The sequence below is a fragment of the Camelus dromedarius genome, chromosome 1 (genome assembly GCF_036321535.1).
Source record: "Camelus dromedarius isolate mCamDro1 chromosome 1, mCamDro1.pat, whole genome shotgun sequence".
Taxonomy (NCBI): Eukaryota; Metazoa; Chordata; class Mammalia; order Artiodactyla; family Camelidae; genus Camelus; species Camelus dromedarius.
The window spans coordinates 72387423-72412511 of NC_087436.1; the positions used below are offsets into that span (position 1 = coordinate 72387423).

At 38.4% G+C, this 25089-nt stretch overlaps 3 protein-coding genes across 3 annotated transcripts in view; all 3 read left to right on the top strand.

The window, feature by feature from the left end:
- LOC105091368 (growth-regulated protein homolog gamma) overlaps nucleotides 1-23024 on the top strand; it is a 99086-nt gene extending 76062 nt beyond the window's left edge. Inside the window, exon 4 of the mRNA XM_064485394.1 lies at nucleotides 22911-23024. Within this exon, the coding sequence (XP_064341464.1) occupies nucleotides 22911-22926 (16 nt within the window). The 3' untranslated portion in view covers nucleotides 22927-23024. The remainder of the gene's footprint in view (nucleotides 1-22910) is intronic.
- On the top strand, nucleotides 11296-13161 carry LOC116158243 (growth-regulated alpha protein). The gene is made up of 4 exons (XM_031470558.2): nucleotides 11296-11515; nucleotides 11615-11738; nucleotides 11848-11931; nucleotides 12515-13161. Exons 1-4 carry the CDS (start codon nucleotides 11425-11427, stop codon nucleotides 12528-12530), a joined length of 315 nt encoding a protein of 104 aa, XP_031326418.2. The 5' UTR covers nucleotides 11296-11424; the 3' UTR covers nucleotides 12531-13161.
- LOC116158247 (growth-regulated alpha protein) lies at nucleotides 21525-23051 on the top strand. Its single transcript, XM_031470567.2, has 4 exons — nucleotides 21525-21720; nucleotides 21816-21939; nucleotides 22046-22129; nucleotides 22911-23051. Exons 1-4 carry the CDS (start codon nucleotides 21630-21632, stop codon nucleotides 22924-22926), a joined length of 315 nt encoding a protein of 104 aa, XP_031326427.1. The 5' UTR covers nucleotides 21525-21629; the 3' UTR covers nucleotides 22927-23051.
- Nucleotides 23052-25089: the final 2038 nt, after the last annotated feature.

Consider the following 25089-nt stretch of genomic DNA (forward strand, 5'->3'; position numbering starts at 1 on the left):
TATCTAAGGGGTTTTTTGAACCCACACTAAGATATTTTAAAATCTAGCCTTCAAAGTCAAATTGACCCCAAGTTACCTAGCTGCATCCCAGAACAAAGTGAAAAAATACTTAAAGTAATATGAAATATATAATTATATTTATAACAAACAAAAAATTCACAACATTTGACATCCAATCAAAAATTACGAACCATACAAAGAAGCAAAAAAGTATCACTATTTCTAGGAGGAGAAAAACAGAAAACCAGGAATGGCCAGTAATAGATTAGTAGACAAGGATGTTAAAACAGTTATTATTAATATAATCCATAGATTCAAAAACTGGTTGAAAGGAAGAACACGATGAGGAGAGAAATGGAAGGAATAAAAACCACCCAAGTGAAAAATTTAGAGGGTAAAAATGCAATAACTGAAATAAAAAATACACTGGCTGAATTCCCAGCAGATTAGACATTGCAGAAGAAAAATTTAGTGAACTTGAAGACACAGTGATAGAAAGTATTGAAAATGAATCACAGAAAGAGAAGATTTTTAAAATGAAGAGATCATCAGTGAACCAGGGGACAATATCACACAGCCTAACACACATAGAATTGGAGTCTCAGAAAGTGGTGGGGTGAAGGGGAGCCAGAAAAAAATTTGAAGAAATAGTAGCCAAAATTTTTCCAAATCTGATGAAAATTATATCCAGGAAGCTCAATAATCCTCAAGCAGTAAAAACACAGATAAAATAAAACTAAGACACATTATAATCAAAGTGCACGCATACACATCAGTGACAAAAAGTAAATTTTAAAGCAGCCAGAGTTAAAAACCCATACTCTGAACAGAAGAACAAAGATGAGAAAGAGAGCAGACTGCTCATCACATCAGAAACCATGCATCCCAGGAGACAATGAAATAGCATCTTTAAAATTCTGAAAAGTGCTGATTAACCTGGAATTCTAAACTAAAAAAAAAAAAAAAAAACAACTTTTCAAAATGATGAAATAAAGATTTTTTTCAGACATACAAAAGATGAGAAGAATTTATTACCAGCAGACCAACAATGTTAAAAGAAGTCTTCCAGGCAGAAGTAAAATAATACCAGATAGAAACTTGGATACAAAGAAAGAAGAGCATCTGGAATAGGAAATACGGACATGAATATAAAAGATATTTATATTATTTAAAAGTCTGCCAAAAATTGACTATTTAAGGCAAAAATAGCAACAATGTATTGTGAAGTTTATAACATATGAAGAAGTAAAATGTGTGACAATAGCAAAGAGTCAGGGAGAGGGAAAAGGAAGTATACTGCTGTAAGATTATTACACTGTCTGTGAAGGCACCTTATGTTAAGGTAGACACTGATAAACCCCAGAGAAATTCTTTAAAGGGGATAACTAATAAGGTAATACTGGTAATACTATTAAATGAAATGTTAAAATAAAATAGTAATTAATTTAAAAGATGGCAAGCAGAAAAAGAAGCAGAATTATCAGGGTGTATGAGACAAACAGGAGATAAAATAGAATAATGGTAAATATAAACCCAATCCTCCAGAGAATCATATTAAATGTAAATGAGATAAATGCTCCAATGAAAGGTCATGACTATCAGTCTATAGAAAAACAAAATTTAAACATATGTTAATACAATAACTTATTTTAAATATAAAGATCTGGATAGTTTAAAAGTAAGAGAATTTAAAAAGATTTACCGTATTAACATTAATCAAAGTGAAACTGGATGTCTATAATATATGCAGATTTCAGAACAAGAACTATTGCTGGTAGTAAAGAGTCATTTCACAATGATAAATGCTCAATTATTCAAGGCAACGTAGAAATCTTAAATGTGTATGATGGTGGTAAGAACTAGTTTTGTCAAAAGTCATCAAATTTTACACCTAAAATTGTTCAGTTTCTTTTTACATAAACAAAATCCTAATAATGCTGACCAAAACATCCACACAGTCCATTGATCATAGTGCCTTTCACATGCAGTGTTGCATCTTTCTGTGTCCTTTTGAAAAGCTAAGTAAACTTGATGCTGGTGAAGCCTATTGAGTGCCATCAGTCTGATGTTCATTCTAAGCATCAGACCATCACTGCTGATTAGGCAATGAGTATTGCAGTCATCAACTCCTACAGTGCTCCCCATATAAATGTCAGATATTTATCTATTCTCTAACTACCCCCAGGATAGGCCCACATCATTCATTTCAACATATATTCTATGACAGGCATCGTGTTCTGTGCCAGAAATTGTGCTATAGACTGGGATCCAAAAATGAGTCTCCACCCTCGCTCACAGGCTAAGATAATTCCAATCTAACATGACAAATATTTGTATAGATTAAATAAAATGCCATAAGAAGAGGAAGAGGAGACTAGGTAGCTGGAAAAACATAATCATAAGTGTCACCATCTCACAAGGGCTTGATAGATGCCAAGGATAATTATTCCCATTTAACAATTGAGGAAGCAATCTGAAAAGCCTTAAAGAACTTGCTCAAGGTCATACATTAAAGGCAGAGAAATTTGGCTGATTCCCAACCCCTTGATCTTTCTACCATATCATGCTACTACGTAAAGGGAAATGACATGTAAGTAATTGCTTCCTGCAGGGACCAACAGATGAGCTTGATCTTGAAGGAAGAGTTGGTTATGGGAAGAATGAAACTGCAAAAAAAAAAAAAAAAGAAGAAGTGGGTGCAAACACCCTAAAGTCTGAATGAGTATTGCATGTTAGAGAAGAGTTTATCATTCTGTAAATGTGGAGTACACGTAAGGGGTGATGCAGAGATACACTGGTATGAGAGTAGATAATCATTTCTCAAAGAGCTTTGCCCCCTTTTTGAATTTACCCCTCATATTTCACCTTCATTGCTGCAAGAATTATCCTGCTAAAATACAATTACAATGATGTCATTCATCTATGTACAAACATTCAAGGCTTCTCTTTTGCTTTCAGTCCAAATTTCTTAGCAGGCATAGCACATGTGACTTATTTTCCTAATCTTTAAAATGTGTGTATTTTGAATATCTATTTCCTCAGTTACTATGAGGAGATTTTATACACACACGCACACACACACACACACAGTCTCAGCCTTGTTTTATATAATATTAAATGGTATATTTTTACTAATTGTTACTGATTATTAATAATTATTATTATTATTGATATTCTTTCTGCTGTCATAGTATGGTGGGTTGAATCAGACACTTAGCAAAGATCATGTGGTGAAAAAAAGAGTGTTGAAATTGAAATACAAGTACTTCAATTGATTTTCTGAAGAATGAACACATCAGAAAGTGGGGTGCAGGTGGTAAGATCTTATGGTTTTGCTTTTTTCTTTATGTCCCTTTTGATGTCTGCCACAAACAATGTCCTTAGCTGGATATAATAATTAGCAAATATGACCTAACAGGCCAAAGAAGCAAAACAAACTTTGCTCCATGTTAACCTTTATTTTAGATTAACTCTGATGAGAACATTGTGAAGCTGTCACCCTTATCTGCAGAAGCATCAGAAGCTGGCGTTCCTGGCAGGAACGGCACAGGTTGTACAATAATTTACTGTAGCTCTCTGTTGTGCAAACTCTCAGGGAGTGATGAAATTAAAGTGGCATTATTTCAATGTTTTTTTTTTTAATGCATTGTCTTCTAGAGGAGCTTAAGAGGTGAAATGCACTCAGTAGACTTAAGATTTACATGGTGTCTGTCTTTCCCAATCTTTCTTTTCTTGTCCAGAGAAAGACTGGCTTTGAGCCAATGGGCTTCTGAATGAGACTGTCTTGAATTCGAACTTTAACTCTACCTTTAAGATCTCTACCTTAGTTTTCTTATCTATAAAAATGAGAATAATGATATCAATTTCATAGCATTCTTGAAATTATTAAAATGATATTATGAAAAGCTCATCTGCATTGCATCTCACCCAGAACTGGGACGTAACAAATACTACTCTCCTCCCTTCCTTTGGTTCTTTACCAAACAGCAGTGGGCACAGCCCCTGAGCTAACAAGGAACCTGCTAAGGACACCACAGAGAAGCAAGAATTTTTCTTCGGCAGAATCACAACACGAAACTGGGATGTTACAGTCAATAAAGAAAAAGTTTAGCACAATGAAAATAAACTGCATTTCCCAAAAATCAAATTAAAAAGTCAGTAAAGCCTGTCAACCACCATGTTTATAAGACTCTAAAGTATATCTGGTAATTGAGAAGCTATTTTAACTTTCTCCTTAGTGAAAAAAAGTAAAAAGAAATAAGCAGATTATGTAACCATATCAATTATTTATTTCTTCACTGTGTCAGATACAACAAAGGGATTGTACTAATGTCCAGTTTTGTATGGTGAGCAGCAGAACTTGAAAGCGAATGGTGGTCACCAAGCATAAACAGAGTTAGGACTATTAAGTCTTAATTATTAACAGTGTTGGCTAATGTGTCTTCTATGCTGTAATTCCAAAGCACCGTATCCAACCTCCATTAGATCTTACTCTGAAATCTATTGTAATTATTTCTTTGTCCTTCCGATCTGTTTCTCTGCAAGAGAAAACTTTATCCCTCCTAGTATATCTTCATTCCAAGAAAATGTCAACCACAGTAGATGCTAAAAAATGGTTAATGTTTTCGGTGGGTTGCTAGGATAAGCAACTCAACTAACAATTAATTAAGAAAAGTAACGCCAATAATTACCTAATTACTGCCTCATACAATAATTTACAGGTACAATAATCTCCCACCATTTCACTACCATCAGCAGTGTTTCAGTTAGAAGTAAGTATGTCTGAGAACTTCAGGGTTGTGCCAGCATTTCCCCTCATCTGTCCATTTGTACCCTTCAACCACAATCACACAATATCATATAATGTGCTCAGAAAGTAATATTTCTTTGTATACATACATATTTAAGGCAGAGTGTATCATATGTGTTACATAACCAAGCCATCCTCCCTCCCTTTTCCTCCAGCTTCCTCCCATTTGTCCCACCTGAAACTCACGGTTCTTTAACCTCCTCTATTTCAGAACCTTCAAATGACACACTAGCTCAGTCACCCACAGGTAGAACCTCACCTTGACATCATTATCCTCAGAACAGTGCCACAAGATTACAGACACTGAAAGGCCCTTCCAAGACTAGAGTTTTTTGTCCTAACTCTTCTCCTCTCAAACTTACACTGAATATGCTCAACATCCCATGGGGACCTGAAACCCCATCAAAGAGCCTCCCCTACCACCATTTTTTCAGTTCATCACACCTTATCCAGGTTCATGCACCTTCCAGCTAAGCATAGAAGTCATTTCTGCAAATTACCGTCTTCATAGTTCACACCAGGTTAATCCCACGTTCTTGCTCGCTCTCACTGTCTTTCTCTGTTTTTGTCCTTGAGCTACAAAATATTGCTGAAGAAATGAAGTCATGTGAATTGGTATCAGGTCATTTCAATGCTTTCTAGTCATAGGTGTCCTTTTCCTGATAATTTACAGTCCTTTTGTTCATTAAGATAAACTACCTTCGGACTTTCAGAAACTGTTGTCCCAAACCCTCGCCCCTTCCCTCAAACATCCAGCCCTGACGACTCAGTACATGTTCTGTCCTCTTACTTTACTGTGATGATCCCTAAACTCACTTCCTTTTATCCCCAAAATCCCTCTGGGCCTTCTCTGTTTTCTCCTTATACTTCCTTCATATTGAGGAATAATTACCTCACTCTTACCCCATGTACTAAATACACGCAGTCAATAAAACTGATTACTTAACCTCAACTGTAGAAGGAAAAATTCATGCATGACCTATTTCCTTTTACTTTTAAAAGCTATTCTTTAAGTATTGTATTGTTTTATTATTTTTTCTTTATTTCACAATATTTTACATACAGCATTTACTTTCAAGCACATTTTACGAATGTGAACTTACCTGATTTTCTTAATAATCCTATGAAGACCATTTTCAAGACCTAAAAGAAGTAAAATTGTTCCTGTTTGCTGTTAGCTAGTGGGATGCAGATTGGACAAAAAATGAAGCAGTTAAATGAGAAAAGCTGTAAGGAGAATCACGTGGTACAGGAAAAACAGAGAGTAAGTTCTATTTCTAATTTTCTATTTCTCAATTCCAGCCCCAAGTAATAGCTGTGGCTATTTCCTGCCCTCGACATCTATTGACTTCCTTCCTGGCCTTCTGTAAGTGCCAAATAAATGCTAAATATCACCTCCATGCCCTCACGCAGAGCTTTTATTTTGCTCATGTTAGTCTGATGACATTTCAATTACTTGCGACAAACGCTCTGTGTGTCTCTATTTTAAAAATGCATGTACCGATGGACAGAGTCAAGAAGAGTGAAAACAAAACTAGAAGTATGTCTGATAAATAAATACGTGGAGGTGTAGTAAAAAAAAGATGGACAACATTCAAAAATCAAGTTTTTGATTCTTTATTCATAAATCTTCTTGTCAAAACCCACATTGTAACACCATGTGTGTGATATTTTTATTTGTAGTTAGTACACTCATATATTGACTTCCTAAATTTTGCTTTCATAAGCCAAAGTCATCATGATGTTTTTATTCTCCAGAAACATCCTCTTATAACAAAAAGGATGTATTTCCATGGAGAAGTTTCTCCTTTCCCTGTGTTGACTTCCCTTTTTTAAACTTGTCATACCACTATTTCTTCGTGTTACATTATATGATCATGATAACATTTACTTAATCAGGACTATTTCCTAAACATTTAGGAAACAATTTTGAGAAAATAGAGATGAAAACCTAATATGGAGCAATTTTTAAAAATCCTTTAAAAACCGCCCAAAGCCAATATTTTGGAATAATACTTAGTATAACTTGAAATGATTTAAATCACTGCAAATTGCTTAAATAATCCAAATCTTCACTATAAATACAGTAACAACAGAAGTTGGAGGGGAATATATTGGATAGATATTAAAGAACATCAAGTTAAGAGTTTATCCAATTTTGCATCTCATAAATTCTGTCCTAGCCCTTTATACATAGTGAGTGGTTAGTAAAGGTCTATTGAATTGAGATCCACTATCTCTTCATTTTCTGTTCTATCCTGGGCCTTTTATTTACTGACCTCCCCACACACCAGTTAGTAGTGAATTTGTCCACATAGGTCATGGAAACACCTTGAGATGCATTTAAGAGCATTCCAGTGAAGGTAACATCTGAACTGGTTTCTGACCAACAGCCTTCAGTGACTAGGTCCTGCCTCCCTCTCCCAGCTCCATCTCTCCCTTCTCTCTACCTCTAAGCTCCAGATATGTGAATTGCTGGTTGCTTCCAGTAGATGCTCATTCCAGCCTTGATGCCTTTGTTGATTCAGTCATCTTCTGGAGGGTTTCCCCCATCCTTTGATCTCCCAGTTCACCTGGAAAAATCTCATCCGTCTTTTAGGATTCAACTCAAGAGTTACCTTCCCCCCAGAGAAACTTTCCTGAAGTTCTTCTCTGAGAGTTTGGCCCACCCCTTGAGAAACAAGCCTAGGAATCCCACTTCTGTGCTCCTATCATATCCTGGGCTTACGCTTCATGGGATTTATCCACCTGCTTTATAATTTCCTGTAAGTGTCTGCTTCTCCTGTTAGACTGAAAGTTTGGTGGTAGTGGAAAGCATCTCATACGTTTTTTGTGTCCTTTGAACCTAACGTGATTCTAACTCATAAACTCTAATCTAAAAATAAATAGATGGAGAAAAAAAGGGAAGGAAAGATTTAAATAGTAAAGAAATTGATCTGTTGGAAAGATAACTTTAGAAGCAATATGAAGCATTATGCTGTACAGAAATTGACACATTGTAAACTGACTATATTTCAATAAATATATATATATATATATATATGCATACACACAAAAAGAAGCAATATGAAAGATGAAAGGTATTTTTCAGGACTCTTTTCCTGTGAGTGATGGAATCACAACTCAAACTGACTTAATAAGAGAAGAGGCTTTATTGCTATATAACAATAAAAGTCAATGGGTTAGGTAGAACAAAGGTAGACACAGGTGCTCAAACAACATTACCAAAAATCTTGTCTGCGCTTTCCTCTGTAACAGTCCACTCTTGGATAGGCTCCCCCAAATGGTGGCAAGACTCCAGGTTTTCATCTTTGCACTTAGCAATCCCAGCGAGAAGCAAGAGCCTGCTGCACAACTGGCATTGTCTCATCGGCCAATCTTAACTCTTTGGCTCCACTGTGAACCCACATTGGCCTGGGCAAGGGCACAGGTGGGAAGGAGGGAGAAACACCACCGTAGGGTCACAAACTCCTTGTCTTGAGCTCAGAATTGAAATCATCTCACCTTAATCACACGGATTGATAAGGGCAGGGGTGAGGATTTCCAAAGGAAAACCAGAGTTCTGTTTTAAGAAGGAGGAAGAGAAGGGTGGGTGGCAGACAAAACAGCAGATGTAACCTGGTAGGGGAGGTTAACACTGATGCTCAACTGAGTGCCCTTAGACAGAGGGGTGGGAGATCTTGGGATCTAGCGACATGTTCAGTCATCTTTATTTTCTCCCTTCAGTGTTAGAACCGTCAGACAACAAACTACAGCTGTTAGGAAGTGGGAGGGACGGCAGTGGCAATTATGTCAGCAAAGCTCCTAAAGCAAGTCCGGATAAAGCAGAGTCACACCCTCATTCTTGTTGGCCAAGTCGCAAGATCTGTGCTCTGCTCAGAACAGCGACCCTAGATTTTGCAAGCATATTACACTGTATTAGTCAAATATGAAGGATGAAATTAAAAAATTACAAGGAAGATGGAATTTAGTAAACTAAGCTTCTACTTAGATAACATCATTCGGCTAGTGATCACATTGGTTTACAGCTTGTGCATATAAAAGCGGTGTTCAGGACATGTTAAAACAAAAAGCAATTTGCTTATCATAAAGGACTTTGTAACACTGGTGTTCTTAAAATTTTCTGAAACTTAGTTTAGGGCTGTCATGAATTAAATAATGGAAAGTGGTATATTATAAAAGAAAAAAAAAACCCACCTTTCTACTTCCTTCCTGAAAGCAAATGATTTTAATTTAACAAGTTCTAGGAGTCAAGTTATAGATAATTCTGCAGATAATGAGTTGATTCTTGATGTATCTCATCTTTTTGGCTGCTACTGTAAATAAGCTGAAATTCTACTCTTCCTGAGTGTTTACTCAAGTCAGTATTTTGGGTTGGGTCTGGGAATCATCACAGCTAATATTTTTTATTGTTTGGGTAGCTAGCTGTTAATGCCCAAGGCAGAGAGAGAGTCTTTTTTCAAATATTTTCCCACAAATGCATTGGGGAGCATTTTACTCATTCCTATTTTATATGGGAATTGATAGAAAGTGAAATTTCAAACAACAGATTTGAAAAATCTATTCCAGGATTCTCAAAGAATACAGACGCATCTTCCTTTCAAAATTTCTAACGCTGAAAATTTTTAAAGATAAATTGAGATGTTTCTTTAAAAAATATACATTTTTCCTATTTACATAAGGGTTTAATGTAGATTGTTGCTGTTTATGTAAGTATCATAATCAATTCAGGCTGCTATAACAAAATACAATACACTGTGTGACTTAAACGACAAACATTTATATCCTCCAGTTGTGGAGGCTGGGAAGCAAGATCAGAGTGTCTACAGATTCAGCATTCAGTGAGAATTCTCTTCCTGGTTGGCAGATAGTCACCCTGATGCTGTATCCTCACACTGCAGAGACAGGGAGAGAATAAGTTCTCAGAGTGCTTTTTCTTATAAAGGCACTAATCCCATCATGAGGACCCCACCCTGATGACCTCCTATAAACCTAATTACCCCCAAAAGGTCCCACCTCATTATATCACCACAATGGGATACAGGGCTTCAACATATGAATTTTGGGGAGTCCATAACAGTAAGGCTGTAAAATACTTCTATTTTGTTTATTTAACAGATATTTATATAGCACTTAGTATGTTCTACAAGTGTTAACACATTTAATGTTCATAACCACCCTGTGAGGCAGGCACTATTATTAGCTCTCTTTTACCGAGGAAAAGCAAAAGCAGAGAGAGATTAAATAAATTGCCCTTGGCCCCAAGGTCATGTGGCAAGGCAGTGTGCAGCTGAGATTTCAGCTCTGACAGCCTGACAAGCTCTCTCTGTTCCTAAGGCAGACCCACTCCCTCAGGTCCCCTTCTCACCCCACCCACACAGTATCTCACACATCCCCAGGGGTCCTCATCTATCCTTGAGGATCAGCTTAAAAGATCTACAGTTTAATCCAGAAAGGGTTATTGAAGCCAATAGTGAAAAGTGAATTATCCAGTGAGAAAGCCTTACCCATAAAGAATTTGAAATGCTTTACTGACATTTTAAATAGCTAAAGCACATTGAGAGTTGATTCTCAAGACCGAATCAATCCCAGGAAAGAGGCAAACTTGTAGGACATGGACGAAATATACTAGTAATTTAGGGCATACATATTTCGAAAAATGTATCTGTTTGCTGCTTATAATAAAATCGGGAATCCCTAGGTACTTTCTGATGTTTATGATCTTCTCTATTCACTGACAGGTCTAGAAAAAGGTGAAGGGATCTCCTGAGCTCAGCAGGGCTTCTTATAGCCAAAAGTAACTGTCACAAATGAAAACAACCCTATACAACAAAAAGTGGTGCTCCTGGAATTACTAGAATTTAAGTTCCAGAATTTCAGAGAGGAAAGATAAGAGATTACAACACTGTATCCTAAAATAAACACTGAATTAACCTGTGCAATGGTCTTTCCACACCCTACCCCCAGGGCCCACGTGGAAAAACAGCAGCACTGAACGTGATTTATTTGAGATCCTAAGGCATTAGGAGTAGTTTGTCCAAACGTTCTTACACATAAACAGATGAATTTTTAAAGCCTGCGTATATTCCAGTGATAAATAAAATCTGAAAAAAACCAAATTAAAGAGGAAGATAGACAAAACAGGCTGCCATTCCCGCCTAAACTCTTCCAATCCCCAAAACAGAAGTGTTTTAGGCAAAAGTAACTCTTCCCTCTTAAAGTTGTGGTGCGGTACCTACACTGGTCTAAAAGGCCTGACACTCCCCGCCCGGAAACCAGGGGTGATCGGGTGCTTACAGGCTCCTCTAAGGCGGTAGCCCCAACTTGGCAGCAACTCACTGCCTGCGTGCGGATTTGGCACAAAGACGTCACCCCCGGGTCCGCGGATTAGGCGGGAGTGGGGCGGGCGGGCCCGGGCCCCAGCGCTCTCCCCCCGCGACGGGGCGGCGTCTTCCTTCCCGATCCGAGAACGATCCGTGCGTCCGGGAATTTCCCTGCCCCGGGCTGTCAGCTCCTATCCCACAGGATAAAAGAGGTTCGACCGCCTCGGGGAGTCACAGAATCCGATCCGCCAGCTCAACCGCCGCAGACTGAGACCCTCCGAGCTGAGCCCCATGGCCCGCACCGCGACCCCCGCCGCCCCCCGGCTCCTCCGCGCCGCGCTGCTGCTCCTGCTCCTGGTGGCCGCCGGCCGGCGCGCAGCAGGTGAGACGCGGCGCCCGGCATCGCCGGGGCGGGCGGGCGGGTGGGTGGGTGGCCGCCCATCCCCGGACGGCCCCCTAACCGAGTCTGCTCTCTCCGCAGGGGCGCCCGTGGTTGCCGAACTGCGCTGCCACTGCTTGCAGACAGTGCAGGGAATTCACTTCAAGAACATCCAGAGCTTTAATGTGACACCCCCGGGACCCCACTGTGGCCAAACGGAAGTCATGTAAGTGCCGCCGCTGCTGCGGTCCTTGTCACCGCTACCCTCCCTGTCCCCCCACCCTGACCCCCAGCCCGACCTCCGGCCTCACGTGGATTCTCCCCTCTCTCTGCAGAGCCACTCTCAAGAATGGCCAGGAAGCTTGTCTCAACCCCGCAGCCCCCATGGTTAAGAAAATCATCAGTAAGATGCTAAATAAGTAAGTTTTGGTTTTTATTCACAATTGGAGCTAGAACCATTGGTTACAAATACAAGTATCTGCCTTCTGAAAAGTATATTAAGGAAACCCACGGTTTAGCTGCAGGACTGAAAATCATTATTATTTCACCATTCAATTCGATCTGCTGTGGTGTTAGAAGGATATTTCCAGTGCCCTCCATCCTCATCCCCCTCCTCATTCAAATGAGTACGGGTAAATGTATGTTCCTAAATGATTAAATCGATTTAGCCAGTGATGCTAAAATGCTTTCAACCCATTAAGGAACAAACATTGTCTACCTCAGTCTCCCATGGGCTTCAGATCAGAAAAGTAGAACCCTTAGTTTTGGACAACACCGGCCTCTAAATCTTAGTGGTAAGAGCAGGGACTGTGCAGTGAAAGCTCCCTGAGTTCAAGGCCAGGACACCTGTGAAATTTTTTGTAATCCTTTTGATCAGTACATTTTCCAAGTGCAGGGCTGGTCCCGGGTCTACAAGCGGAAGTCTCTCTAGCCTCAGGGGCCAGTGCAAGAGAAGGGCAGTTCTCCTGAGCACCTGTAACACTAACCCTTTTTGCATCACAGGAGCAGCACCAACTGACCCAGAGAGAAGTAAGAAGCTCATTGGCGGCAGGTGCTGAAAAGGCTCTCTCCTCTTACAGGAACTGAAGATGTAGAAGAGAACATCTGGCTTCTAGAAAGGACTAGACATGCTGGGCTATTTTTTATGTATTCTATTTATTTATACATTTATTTATTTTTCAAAGCTCTTATTTTAATATTTTACATGTTAATATTTAAAGATGTGAAGGTGTTTAATGAAACATAATTCAGTCCTGATTGTTATTTAATATGAAGATCATTGGTTTTAAATGTCTCAAACTTGTATTTATTGGGAGACCATAAAGTGCCAAGCACTGTCATAGAGGTACAGGGGGTGGGTGGGAGAGGGAGGTCCAAGCAATTGGACAGTGAGATCACTATTAGAATCAAGGAAAGTGTGTGCACATCTATTTTTGTACTTGTTTAAAAGAATGTCGGTTGTTATACTGAAGTTATTTCATATTATGTCAACATTTTTATGTTGAAGTTTCCCTTGGACATTTTATGTCTTGCTTGTAGGGCATAATGCCTTGTTTAATGTTCATTACACAATGTTTCTCTTTGTTTTGGAACAGAGAAGTTAAAACTGTTGTTACATTTTTTAAATGACGTGAAAATAAAAGTTTTGCAAAAAAAAAAAAATGAGTAGATTTTGTTTTATTCTTCTTGATTTTTAGTTCTATTGGGTGCCCAAGGGATTGCACAGTTAGACTCGGTTTGTGCCTAAATTTATGCCTGTTCCTGGCTGTTACTTTCCTTATTTTTCGCTTAAGAAGTAAGATTTGACACACTATCCTTCCCAACTGCCTTGAGAATTCTAAATTTATATAAAATATTGCTTTTTTCCCCACACTGACCAACTTCTTATTCAAAATTAATGCTTCATAAACTGTTGAATTTTTATAAATATTTCAACAAGGGCTCCTATTAAATGGTTTGGTAAGTGGTTTTTCGAACAACTATGCAATTCTTTTCCTTTTAATGAAGCTGGGTGTGAAACATAGATAAGTGGATTCGTCCTAAGAACTCAAACGATCTGTGCTATTTAAAAAAATTGTAATAATGTACAGTAAAATATGACAAAAAATAACACAAAGGATAGGTAGGGAGATAAACAGACTTGAAAACAATACATTTCTCCAATTGTAGGAGAAATTATTAAGGAAAATTGTTATGTGGCAAGAACGCAGTAATTTTTAGGGCAGCCACTAAAAAGGAAATGTAAAATTTTGGATTTAAAAAGCTGAGAAGAAGATAAAATGAATGAAAATACCTGAATTAAGGATTAAGGGAACAACAGGTAGCACAGGGAGAGATGGGATGAATCTTCTTTTCAGAAGAATGCCTAGTGATATAAGTAGAGTGTCTCTCCTTCTGAAGGTGGGGTTTAATTTCCTTCCCCACATGAGTGTGGGCTGGACTTTGTAACTTACTTCCATAGAATACACAAGGAAAAAGGAAAAATAATAACCTTACAGAGGAGATTCTGGTAGATACCCCCTGAATGAAGTGATCAAGGTTATTATCAGCAGTTACATCATGTGAATATCATGGACTCCTCATGTGGTGTGATGAGAAGTGTGCTTCAACTCCAAGATATTCTTACCCCAAACCCATAATCCCAGTGTAATCAAGAGAAAGTGATCATAAAATTCCAAACTGAGGAATATTCTACAAAACACCAAAAGAATATCCTTCAAAACTGTTGAAGTGATCAAAAACAAGACAAGGCTGAGAATCTGCTACAGGTCAGAGGAGACAGAGGAAGACATGAAGTCTAAATGCATTGTGGTGTCTTGGGTTGGATCCAGCAATAGAAAAAGGACATTCCTGGAAACTGGTGAGATCTGAATGAAGGCTGAAATGTAGCTAATAGCAATGTACCAATGTTAATTTCTTAGTTTTGACAAATGTTCCATAATTATGTAAAGTGTCAACATTAGGAGATACTGGGCAAAAGATCCACAGGAACTCTTTATACTATCTATGCAAATTTTTTTAAATCTAAAATTATTCTAAATTAAAAGTTTATTTTCAATAAGATAGGACAAGTAGAGTAATAAGATAGTAGACTTAAACCCAACTATATTAAGAATTACTGTAAATTTAAATGAAATAAACCCTCCAATTAATAGTCAAAGATTATCAGACTGTATAATTAAGACCAAAAAAATCTGTGGTGCTTTAAAGGGACACACATTAAAAATTAGGACCCAGATTGCTTGAAATCAAAAGAATTCAAAGTGTCATATCTTGCAAAAGTCAAAAGAAAGAAACCTGGCATGGATATATTGATATATTAATTATTATTAATAATAATCAATCTATTTTTAATATAAATGATTGATGTTTTGGTTAGTGATTGATATACTAATTAAGACCAAATTAATATATTAGGATTTAAGAAAAGAAATAGAGATAAAAAAGGCTGATTTAAAATAAAAGGGTGGCAATTTTACAAGAAACAAAAATAATTACAAAATGTTATGAGCTTAATAATAAAAAACTTAATAAACTTGTCAAAATATCAAATGCAAAATATAGAGAAACTAAAAGGAGCAACAGATGAAACCATAGTCATAGTTGAAGATTCTAGTAAACTTTTTTTAATACTTAATAGACAAAGCAGTAAAGAATCAGTAACAGTATAGAAGAGTTAAGCAACATGACCAACCAGTTTGGCCTGAACAAAATGTACAGGGAAGCTTCACGTAACAGCTGCGTAAATCACATTTGTTTTTCCAACACACAGAGAACATTTTCTGAAAGAGATCATATATGAGCCATAAAGAATGTATCAACAGATTTCAGAATGTTGAATGATTATAGAGGATATGCTCAGATCATCAAGATTTTTATGATGACTGTAACTTTCCTAGCTGAAATATGTAACATATCACTGTACATGATATATTTGCTGTGGTTTATAACTCATTTTGCAACTTCCTAAATTTTGTTTCTATAATACAGGAAGCTTCAGAACAGGGTCATCATGCTGTTTTCATGCCCATCAGAACCAAGTGTGATTAAAAATACTTTCACATAAACATTTCCTCATTTTCTGTCTCTATTTCTTGACATATTTTTTGGTAACTTTGGCATTTCTATATTTCTTTGGCTTATATTATATGTAATGCAATTTAATTACTTCTGCAAATGTTTAAAAACAATCTTAAGCAAATGGAAATACAAAGTTTATATTGAAATCTATCCTTTTAAAAGCCTTCACATAATGCCCAAATTTAATATATTTGATGGTAATCAGAGTTAATTGAAATGAATTTAAATGATTATAGATTTTAACTTCATCAGGATGTCTTTACCACAGGAACAGAAGGAAAGACTAGCTATGTTGCAGAAGAAAGCATGCACATTAGGCAGTGAAGAAGAACTTCATGGTTCAGCTCTGTTCACTATGTGTCTTTTGCAAAACTGACCACAATCTCTTGTATATTGTATATGCTTAATAAATGTCTTTTGGTTTAATATTTTTGATCTGAAACAAACAGACTACCAGATATTTCTCCAGCAAAGATGGGTTTATTCCGGATCAGCAGAGAATTGCAGTTTGGGGTCTGCAAACGTGGTGAGCCACGTGCAGGTCCCCACATGGCAAGGGAAGGAGAAAAGTTTTATAGAGGGGAAAGACAGTTAGGAGAGCTGGAGTAAACAAAGAGCCCATGGCTTTTCATTGCCTGGGTTCTTGCCAGGAAAGGAGACTTTCTTCTTGTTAAGCTCTGATTTTGTCACAGTGTGTGAGAGCTCCCCCTTCTGGTCTTTCAACTCTATTTAATTCAATTTTCTGTTTATTCTTTGTTTTTGCATTATCTACTACCCCCTCACTTTCTGCACATACCCTGAATCTTTAGGTTACCCGAGACTTCCCACCCTCCCCATGGCAAGAGGGCTATGGAAACACCTTGACATGCATGTAGAGACTTCCCAGTGGAGGCAACATCCAAACTGGGTCTTAACGGACAAGCAGGATCCCACGGGCCTCCAGTGTCCAAACCGTGCCACCTTCTCCTGCCACTGTCTCTCCCATCTCCCTGCTCACAGAGTGAGCTCCAGGTGCAGGAGCTGCTTGCTGTCCGAGTATTTACTTTGCCCTCTCCTAGAATGTTCTCCACCCTTCAGTATTCCCATTTAACAGGAAAACTCCTCATCTTTATGATTCACACGAGTGAGCACCTCTTTTAGGAAAACTTCTCTGACATCTCTCATAAACCTACTCTATAAGAGTTGTACCAGGACTCGCTCCTAATACACTGGGAATAATTTACCATGATACTTACCAGGCCTTTCTAAACATTTTCTATTTGTATATTCATCTCTCTTACTCCATCAAGAGTTAGAGGTTAGCAGAGTGTCTTATTCCTCTTTATATCCCTGACACCAAAATTCATTCCCACCTTACAAATTGCAGAAAAAATGATCACTAAAAATGCTGAAACAAACAGAGAAAGAAAAGAATTAAATCTGAGTCGAAACACCCTCTGTTAGTAAGATAAATCTAGCAGTAAGTGGAGTCAGTAACAAAAACCTAAGTCAAATTGGCTTAAATGAAGAGGGGGGATCATTTGACCTGTGAAACTAAAAGACTGAGATGAGATAAAGCCCAGTGCTTCAGTTTAAAACTTCTCTGCAGTGACAGTCTCACTCCAGATCAGGCTGTTTTTCCCAGAGCTGGCTTCATTTTAGGCAAGATCTTCTCAAGCATTGGCAAAGTGTCAAGCTTCTGTTCTGCCAGATACAATGACCCAGAAGGAATCAAGGGCTTGTTTTTCCAACCATATCCTGACAAAAAAGACTCTAGGGATTCTTCTGATTTGGTCAGACTTACGTCGCTCACCCACTTCTGTACCATAGAGTGACTGAGAGTTGGACCCAGACTGGAAGGACTGACTGACTCTACTTTGGGACATCAGCTCACTCCTGAAAATTTGGAGCAGGGTCACCCTACCTGAGCTACCTCAATTGGGAGGAAGAAAAGATGGTTCCCACAGGAAAGCCAAGGTTTTATAACCAGAATAAGGAAGAAGGGGCTCAAGGCAAGCAGAAATGACAAGTGCACTGGACCACATGGATGACATTGACACTGGATGAAACACTCTGGACTTCAGAAGTGAAAGGATCCAACGTCTTTATTCTTTATTCTTTATTCTTTTCCTCTCTGAGTCAGACATTCTACCCAAAGTAGTAATTGCAACAAAATAGGGCATGGCACTGCTCATTCCTGCAGCTCTGTCGTCTCAGGATGCAGCAGCAACTCCACATTCTAAAGGCAGATTAAACAGTGTCAATCAAATATGCAAGATGCAGTAAATATGGTAGCTCAAAATGAAATTTAGCAAGCAATGCTTTTTATTTTAGGGTTAGTTCTATTCCTTTAAACTTGGGGATTGCATTAGCTGAAAGTTTGGGCATATACATTCGCCATTCACCTCATAAAATGAGTAATTAGTTACGGAAGATCTTTGTTAAAGCAAAAAAGAATTGGATTATTTTAGTAGGTTTCAGAACATCGCTGCTTTTTAAACTTTCTGAAAAATAAATAGGGTGCCAACAGGGATTGAAATTTGTGGGTTGATATATTAAAGAAGAAGAAAACCCTTTCCTTTGTACTTAATTTTATAAGCAATTGATGTTTATTACATAAGTCTTAGGCACAAAGTTATAGATAATTCTAGAAATACGAGGCTGCTTCTTGAAATGTTTCATCCTTTTTGGCTACCACTGTAAATTTTTTGACATTCTATTCATTCACCCTGAGTACTGGCTTACGCCAATACTCTGGGTTAGATCTGGAAAGCATTAGAGCAAATATTCTCTGTTTTCTTAAGTCATAAAGAGAGAAAATATCTGAGTAGCCTGAATGCTAAAGGCAAAATATTTCAGATATTAAAATATGACCCAAACTGGGTCAGAAGAAAACTATGATTCTTATTTCAGTAAATAAGAGCTGATTAATATGCTCAGTGCCCCTTCTGGCAAGCTCTAAGGGTAGAATCTTCATTCCCACTGACCCGATTCTGAAGGTGAAGTCCATTGATTTGGAAAATCAAATAGACGAATAGACATGGATTTTAAAATTAAGTTGATAATATTCATGCCACAAAATAAGATTCTCACTATTAGTAAAATAAAACACTGGAGACTTTTGAACAGTTTGTTATTTTAAGCTTTGGAAAGGTGGAGTTGAACTATTCAACCAATGAGGATAATGAACATATTTAAACAAAACAAAACTGCTCTTCTGAAGTTATCTCTCATTTGTATCCAGAAAAAAAAAATTTTTTTTTTTATTGTGGAGTGGCTAATGCTACACTGCCTGCAGCGCAAATTTGAAATTATATTAACTGTGAAACCTTGGCAACTTGCTTAGTTTCCTTGTGGAGAAAAACTGGAGAAAAAAAGACCAGTAACTACTTCACGGGGCAGCTGAGAAAATGAAGTGGGTTTTATACATATGTAAGAGATTTAGAATATTGTCTGTTACATGAAAATGATATTTATGACAGCACTTCATGGTTACTCAGCATCTTGTAAGCATATAAAATATGTCAGTTACTAGGGACGCTGAAAAAATGATTCGATTAATGCATTGATAATGAAGAAGGAAACGGGCTGTTTTATGGTACCCTAGTATTATTGATACGATTGCTTCAAGGTAGCCTAGCCTGTGCACTAATAAATGAATCGCTATAAAAATTTTACACCTGTAGTACTACAGTCAAATTCATAACATAGGAGTGGAAACATTTTTTCAAAAATTTACCTGTGATGACAGGCTGATGATACACAGTTTCTCCAACAAAAAGAGAAAGGCATGCTGTAGGGTAATGAAATTCTTTGAAAGCAAAGTTATAAAACAGTAAGAAAATTAACACATTAATTTTATATTAAATATTACTCACCTTATGCCTATATAAGAATAGACTAGTATGTACATGTATTCTACACATTCATGACATATAAAACTTTTTCTTAATTTTTTCGATATTTCTGGGTGACATGTTTAGACTTTGAGTTTTTTTCAAATTGCCACAAATCTCCAAAATATTTTCCAGTATATTTATTGAAAACAATTCACATATATATGGATCTGTGCAGTTCACACCCACGTTGTTCAAGATTCAATTGTATTTCCAAAAGAATCCCCCCAAAATAAGAATACCAATAGGATCTAAACAAATTCTCAATTATTTCTGAGATAACTCATGTTTTAGAAGCTTTAGGTCATCCTGCATTTCCTACTCCTTTTTAAAAAATAAATAAATAGTCTGTTCTTTTTCTCAGGACTTGTACAGATGATTACTGACAAATAAAATGTAAAGACAAATCTTTATTCATAATCTAGTCATTCACAATCTCTAATAATCAAGATAGGACATCTTTAACTTTATTCACATTCTGTAGTTGAAATGACTAAAACTAGAATTATAGAATTACCCAACAATTAAACTAGACAACAAAACATTCTAAGTTTTCTCTTAAGAAAAAAAAAATAAATATTTTATGCTGTAGGATTTTGTGGGGTTTTGTTGTTTGTTTTGTTTTGTTTGCAATAATTCTGTTCTCTTTGTATGAAGATCTTATCCCCAGGTTAGTTTCAGTTTAGTAATATGGAAAAGCAACTTCTATTTAATTAATTAATTTATTTATTATTTATAGCTTTTAATATGTACTGGTATTTTCAAATGTTTACACATTTATTCATCATAACAACCTGTTGAAGTGGAAAGTACCTTTAATTTCCATTTTACAGATAAACTAAGGCACAGACAGGTTAAATGTCATGTCAGTTATCGGGAGCACTGTAATTCCTATCCTGGCATATGGGGCAGAGTCCTTCTCTGTGCCTTCACCCACCTCTCCAGCATCCTTTCCCTGCTCATGCTTCCCACCTGGTGGGTATCCCCACCCCTCTCACAGATCTGCATCCAGAATCACTCCTAAACCATCTGAAACCTATCTGAGTATAATCCAAGAAAGGACATTAAAACTAAGAATGAAAAATAACTACGCAATGACAAAGGCTCCAGTTACCAGCTTGAAATGTCTTATTAGAAAGCAGTAGAAATAAAATATGACTGCAATTATTTCTCTAGAGAGGAAATCAGATCACTGGAAGCAGGAAAGTCCATATAACTTGGAAATGAAATGAGATTTGTAGCCATAAAACAAGGAAATGAAATTAGATTCATGATCTAGCTCTTAGATACTTTACAGGAGCACGTTTTTCTGCTGCTTAGACGAGCAAAGGGCGCTACTACTCACGTTAGACAACTGCTTCCGGTCCCTATGACCTATTCTGTGCTTGGACAAAACTGGAAACCGTGGACCCGTGAGCCCAACGCAGCTGTCCCTCTCAGAGCAGCTCCAAATGACCACCAACCCCTCATTTCATGGATTAATCAACACCCTCTATACCAAAAAGGTGGTATTCGTGGATTTACTCGAGCTCTGGAAGTTCCAGAATTTCACAGGGGTAGGATTACAACACGACACTATGTTCTATTTTAAACACTGAATTAAACTTTTGATGTTTGTCATCCCGTCACCAGTGCGAGACGATATGACACAAAGTGTGATTTATTCGTGCTTTCAAAATACCACGAAGTAGGGGAACTTCCTTATGTATAATTTGAGGTGGCATGTATTTTAACTGTTATTTATGCAAATACGAGTAAAATCAAGTCCCAAGGTTCTTAATGCGTAAGTAACACATGGAAAATCAGTTCTCTCTGATTTTCCCCTCCTCTCTCTCCTTAATTCCCCCAATCTTAATAACTAACGTTCATCACGACACCTGTCCCTAAGGTCTGACACCACATCTTGCACGGCGACTCATTCCCCCGTGGGGAGGCCACACCCCGGGGTCCCCGGATTATGCGGGAGTGGGGCGGGCGGTGCCCGGGCGGGGCCGCGTCTTCCTTCCGCACCGCGGAACGACCCGTGCGTCAGGGGATTTCCCTGCCCGGGGCTGCGGGTTCCCGTCCCATCAGGATAAAAGGCGTTCGACCGCCTCGGGGAGTCACAGAATCCGATTCGCCAACTCAACCGCCGCAGACAGAGACCCTCCGAGCTGAGCCCCATGGCCCGCACCGCGAACCCCGCCGCCCCCCGGCTCCTCCGCGCCGCGCTGCTGCTCCTGCTCCTGGTGGCCGCCGGCCGGCGCGCAGCAGGTGAGACGCGGCGCCCGGCATCGCCGGGGCGTGTGGGCGGGTGGCTGGGCGCCCATCCCCGGACGGCCCCCTAACCGAGTCTGCTCTCTCCGCAGGGGCGCCCGTGGTCACCGAACTGCGCTGCCACTGCTTGCAGACAGTGCAGGGAATTCACTTCAAGAACATCCAGAGCTTGACGGTGACGCCCCCGGGACCCCACTGTGGCCAAACGGAAGTCATGTAAGTGCCGCCGCTGCTGCGGTCCTTGTCACCGCTACCTCCCTGTACCCCCACCCTGACCCCCAGCCCGACCTCCGGCCTCACGTGGTCTCCCCTCTCTCTGCAGAGCCACTCTCAAGAATGGTCAGGAAGTTTGTCTCAACCCCGCAGCCCCCTTGGTTAAGAAAATAGTCGACAAGATGCTAAACAAGTGAGTTATGGTTTATATTTGCACGTACGGCTAGAGCAATTGGTCACAAATACAGACATATTACCTTCTGAAAACTGTATCAGAGAACCTTAGGGTTTAGCTGCAGGGCTGAAAATCATTATTATTTCACAATTAAATTTGCCATTAAGGTCATGAATCTGCTCTGGCGCCAGAAGGATATTTCCAGTGCCTCATCCCCCTCTCCATCCCCAGTGAATGTGGGTAAATGTATGTTCCTGAAAGATTAAGTAGATTTAGCCAATGATGCTAAAATGCTGCCTACGCATTAAGGAACAGATATTGTTTAGGTCTGTCTCCTATGGGTTTCAGACCTGAAAAGTAGAACCCTTGGTTTTGAGCAACACACACCTCTCAAGCTTAGTGGTGAAGAGGGAGGACTTTGCAGTGAAAACCAACCCCCACCCCGTAGGTTTAGTTTCCACATTTTATTGTTCCTGTAACCCCAAGGAAAGTATTTAACCTCTTTAAGTCTCAATAACATGGGGAAAGTAATAGCAGCGACTGCACGGGGTTTGCTGTCAGGCTTAAGTGATGTCATGCATGTACTTTTTTTTTTTTTATTCCATTGCTTTCTGGTTTTTTTTTTGAAGCTAATAATAAGATTGTGACCACAGGCTCCTTATTCCTAATTAAATGGCATCTAGGAGCCTGGCATTTTCTGCCACACAAGGCAGCAGTGGTCTAGGTAGCAACTACTTGGTATAAGGCTATGAGGTCAATTTTTTGAGTCCTACTAACAGTAACTATTTTCTCATCACAGGGGCAGCACCAACTGATCTGGAGAGAAAGAGGAAGCTTACTGGCTACTGCTGAGCCCTAGTGGAATTGGAGTGAATGAAGAGAAAGGAATAGCTCCTGGGGCCACCTAGACTGCATTTAATGTGTTTGGCTATTTCTTATGAGAGTTTTCTATTTATTTGTATGTATTTATTTATTTTTCAAAGCTTGTATATTGATGTTCTATCTAATATTTAAAGATATGAATGTGTTTGGCAATTTTCTGTACTGTTATTTAAAAAGATAATTTTTATGTTCAAAGTTCAGTTCTATTATTTAATTTGAAGATGCTATGTTTTAAATGTTCATTCATTAAACTATTTGGGGGGGAGTGGCTAGGGGGTACCATACTGTACCATCCACTTTGGTAAAGGCTGGAAACAATAGTGGGGGATTCCAAGCAAATAGATCACTGTTAAGTTAGGGGAATGTATGTGTACATTATTATCTGTCCTGATGAGAAGATTGTCAGTTGTTATTTATTGAAACAATTTCATAGCATGTGGTCAACATTTCTGATGCTGAAGCTTTTAAATAGACAGTATTCTGAATATCCCTTGGACATTTTATGTCTTCCTTGTAAGACATAATGCCTTGTGTAGTGTTAATTATGCAATGATTTTCTCTCTCTCTCTTGGAATAGAGAAGTTTAAATATTTTTTGATGTATTTTTACAAATAACATGAAAATAAAGCTTTTTACAAAAATTTCTTGCTTAGATTTCTTTTTTACTCCTTAACCTTTTCCCCCTTCCCTGAATACCCAGCACTTGGGTTTTCTGTTGCTGGTGCAACAAATTATTACAAATTTAGTAGTTTTAAAAAACACAGACTTATTCTCTTACAGTTCTGGAGGTCAGAAAATCAAAATTTGTTCTACTGGGCTAAAGTCAAGGTGTTCACAAGGCTATCTCCTTCTGGAGGCCCGAGGGGACTCCATTGCTCTGATCGATTTAGTTAGCAGAGGCCATTTATACTCCATAGTTCACGGCCATCTTCCTGCATCTTCAAAGCTATCAACATAGCCTCTTCAAGTCTCTTTTTTTAGGGCAGCAAAACGTATCTCTTTTCTGATTATTTTTAATAAACAGAAGGCTCAAAAAGTTTTTCTTGTTACTTCCCTCTTACTTGCCTAAAGTAATTTAGATAAAGGACCTGTTCTCATAATAGAGATATCACCAGAGATATCTGCAAAGAAAATGGGCCAGGAGTGGTGGGGGAAACTCTAGTCAGGGCCTTGAGATCAGAGTCCACTCTGTCCCATTGTCTCTGCAAGGCCCAGCAAGTATTGTTTACCAAACATTTGCTTTTCCATCTCCAGGTAAATTGCCTTTTCCCCCCTTGAAGTCTCAGACCATTACCCCTAACATCCTCTCTTGTCTTTAGCTGAAGATGGTATTTAAGGCGAGGGCGTTGGCCATTTTACTTGGTTTTCCTGCGTCTCTCCCATGATATGTATTATTAAACTTTTGTTTGACTTTCTTCTCTTAATCTGTCTTATGTCAACTTAAATCTTAGATCAGCCAGAAGAATTTACAAGGGTAGAGGAAAATTTCTCCTTACCTGACACTTTCTGTCCTTCTGCTCTGTCACATCACCTTCTGTCTGATTCTGACTTTTTCTGCATCCCTTTTGTAAGAATCTTAGTGATTCTATCAGTCCATCTGGGTAACACAGGATAATCTTTCCATTGTGAGGTCTGTAATTTAATCACATCTGTAAAGGTCCTTCTAAAATGGAAGATAACATGTTCTCAGTTTCCGGGGATTAAGACAAGGGTATCTCTGGGGAGCTATCATTCAAACTTCCACAGGGTATTTGGATTTCAGTGCCAAAAGCAATTTTGATTAGGTTAATGAATGTTATGTTATAGAAGGGGAATTGGAGATTGTGGATGGAGCCAAAATGGTATCAGGACTGGCTAATATTCAATAAATGCAACTACTATTAATGTTTGTCAGTTAAGAAGAAGCAGATTTAGGTATTTTCTCCAGATTGCTACTAGAAAGCTTCAGAGAACAAAAATATATTTATTACATAACTAGAGGGAAGACATGAATGATTGGAAGAGGAGGAGGAAGATCTGGGTCTGCATTTATCATTGGTCCTCTGGCTTGCTCTCACAGATAATAACGCAGTCCTCGAGCAAGCATAAATGTCAAG